Source organism: Ceratina calcarata, unplaced genomic scaffold (assembly GCF_001652005.2).
Source record: "Ceratina calcarata isolate Rehan_Ccalc_2016 unplaced genomic scaffold, ASM165200v1 scaffold3825, whole genome shotgun sequence".
Classification (NCBI taxonomy): Eukaryota; Metazoa; Arthropoda; class Insecta; order Hymenoptera; family Apidae; genus Ceratina; species Ceratina calcarata.
The window spans coordinates 1-3,198 of record NW_017161501.1 but is presented as its reverse complement, the minus strand read 5'-3'; the positions used below and the strand labels follow the sequence as shown (position 1 = coordinate 3,198).

General features: G+C 42.5%; 1 protein-coding gene across 1 annotated transcript; it reads left to right on the top strand.

Moving 5' to 3' along the window:
- Nucleotides 1-10: 10 nt before the first annotated feature.
- Nucleotides 11-3,159, top strand: LOC108625957 (uncharacterized protein K02A2.6-like; the record flags this gene model as incomplete). The annotated part of the gene is made up of 2 exons (XM_018026319.1): nucleotides 11-70; nucleotides 139-3,159. Coding segments are annotated over exons 1-2 (3,081 nt in total), but the record flags the coding sequence as incomplete, so codon positions are not given.
- Between the last annotated feature and the right edge of the window lie 39 nt (nucleotides 3,160-3,198).

The window sequence follows — 3,198 nt, the reverse complement described above, 5'->3', positions numbered from 1 at the left end:
GTGAAGTCAAATGAGCAGAGGCAAGGTCAAGCACAGGCAGCGGAAGTTAGGGGACTGTGCTATTGCTGTGGTAAGCCAAATCATTTTGCTAGAGAATGTCGACTTCGATTCAGCACGTGTAGGAAGTGTAAGGTTAAGGGGCACGTGGAAGCAGCGTGCAGAGGAAGAAAGGCGCAGGGGGAATTGAAGTTTTTGACGCAAGAGGAGCAGTCGGAGGTCAAGCAGGAAGCGGAGGAATTGGACGCAGAATACGAAGATTTTTTCCCTATAAACATTGTAAGCGGCAATGGGCAACACGAACCGAAGATGTATTATGTATCGAGTGTGCAACCGATGTTTGTAACAGCGAAATTAAATGGTAGGTTAGATTTAGTTATGGAAGTAGATACGGGCACGTATTTAACGGTATTGTCGGAAAAGGACAAGAATTTGTATTTTCCGGAGTTAGTGTTAGAGAAACCGATGCTTAAATTAAAAAGTTATGGTAGTGTAAAATTACATCCGCTTGGGGTGTTAAAGGAATTAAAGGTTGAGCTAAATGGTATTAAAAGGGAATTAGAGTGTTACGTATTACCGGGAGAAGGTCCCCCGCTGATAGGCAGGCAGTGGTTAGAAGCTTTCGGAATGTGGCCGCTTAGTTATCCAAAACAAACCAGTATAGTAGCCAAAGTAAACAAAATAGAGGAATCCGAATTATGGGAGCAATTCTCAGCTAAATACCCTGTGCTATTCGGAAACACACCGGGTCTCTTTAATAAAGGCGAGATCAGACTTGTTTTAAAGGAAGGAACAAAACCAATAGCATTGAAGGCGAGACATTTGCCGTTCGCGTTAGTACCTAAAGTAGATGAAGAAATAGATAGATTATTGAAGCTGGGTCATTTAGAAAAAGTGGAGACGAGTGAATGGGCAACGCCGATAGTACCGATAATTAAGAAAGATGGCAAAGTAAGATTGGCTGGTAATTTTAAACTAACAGTTAACCCGTATATAGTAATGAACAAGTATCCTTTACCACTGTTTGACGAGATTTTTGCAGTGCTTCAAGGGGGTGAAGAATTCTCGGAAATAGATTTAGCTCACGCTTATATGCAGTTGGCGGTAGAGAGGCAATCTAGGGATTGCTTAACCATTATTACGCATCGGGGGCTACTACGTTATACAAGACTAGCGGAAGGGGTTTGTGTAGGACCGGGAGAATTTCAAAAATTAATGGAGGGCGTGTTGGCTGGAATAAGCAACACCGTAGCGTACCTAGACAACATATATTGTACGGGAAAAAATAGAGTAGAACACTTGCGAGTGTTGAATGAAGTATTCGATAAGTTACAGGCAAGCGGTTTAAGAGTTAATAAAAGGAAATGTAAGTTATTCCAAGCGGAATTGGACGTATTAGGATTTGTGATAAGTAAAAATGGAGTAAAAAAGTCACCGGAAAAGATAAGAGCAATGTTAGAGTCTCCGAGACCGACAAATACCAAACAGTTGCAAGCGTTTATAGGATTAATCACGTACTACGCGCGGTTCTTGCCGTACAGGGCGGAAAAGATGAAACCTTTATACGCGTTGTTGGAAAAAAAAAATAGCGATTTTATATGGAGTACAGACTGTGAGACAGCGTTCGTGTGGGTTAAGAAAGAACTGGCATCAGACCGAGTACTTGCGCATTACGATCCTTCGAAAAAATTAATTCTGGCTTGTGACGCTTCACCGTATGGGTTAGCTGCCATTTTGTCGCACGAATACGGGGATGGAGTGGAAAGGCCGATCGCCTATGCATCGAAGGTAATTCCGAAGAGCGAATTAAGTAGAGCGCAAATAGATAAAGAAGCGAGTGCTATTATTTTCGGTTTTAAAAAATTTTACAGATATGTATTCGGCCGGGAGATTATATTAAAAACTGATCATAAGCCTTTGGTCTATATCTTTGGGCCAAACAAGGAAATACCTTCGACCATAGCAAGTCGATTACAGCGGTGGGCATACTATTTGTCGGGGTTTAAGTATAGTATAAGTTACGTAAAATCGGTGGATAATGGCAATTGCGATGCACTATCAAAGTTGCCAGTAAGCGACGAGACAGGGGTTTTTGAGAATGAATTCGCTACTGTAAACTATTTTTCGGAAGGCGCAAGCTGTGTAGATTTCCGAAGAGTAGGTCAAGAGACTCAGAGAGATGAGGTGTTGCGCATTATTTACAAGTACGTTAATGACGGGTGGCCCGCTAGTGAAAGTAAATTAAAAGAGGAAGAAAAACCGTACTGGGGGAAAAGAGTGGAGTTAAATACGGAGAAAAACAGCGTGTTATGGGGATACCGAGTAATAATTCCGAAAAGTTTGCAAACTAGAGTGCTCGAGGAGTTGCATTCGTCCCATTTAGGCGTGGTAAAAATGAAAATGATAGCTAGGTCCTATTTTTGGTGGCCAGGATTGGATAGAGAGATAGAAAACGTAGCGAATTCGTGTATGATTTGCTTGCGAGAGCGGAAAAAACCACAACAGGTGCCGCTGTCAACCTGGCCTTGGCCGGATAGGGTATGGCAACGTATACATAGTGACTTGTTGGGGCCCGTAGAGGGTAAAATGTTCTTGATTGTAATAGACGCACACTCAAAATGGCCAGAGGTGGTGGATATGGGACAATGTACGCAATCAATTAGGCTTATAAAAGAATTTAGGAAAATTTTTTCGAGGCATGGGTTACCGAAACATGTGGTAACGGATTGCGGACCACAGTATGCCAGTCAAGAATTTAAAAAGTTCCTGGAGGAAAATGGAATCAGGCAGAGTTTTGCGCCACCGAAACATCCAGCAACTAATGGAGCGGCGGAAAATTTTGTTGGAACGTTCAAAGATAAAGTAAAGAAAATTATGAAAGGGGGAGTGTCGTTAGAACGAGCAGTGGATTTGTTTCTGATGGAGTATCGTAGTACCGAGCACTGTTCGACGGGTCGTAGTCCGGCTTGGATGATGTATAAGAGGGAATTGCGAACGCGATTCGATTTATTGAAGCCTACGGCAGATGAAAATGTGTACATAAAACAAGCGGGGCAAATTAGATCAGTGGACGGGAAGCGCAAATTCAGTGTGGAGGTAGGAGATGCGGTGATGGTGGATGATTATAGGATAGGAAAGGATAAGAGAGTAGAGGGTGTAGTGGTAAGGAAGCTATCGCCAGTCACGTATGAAATAGAAATC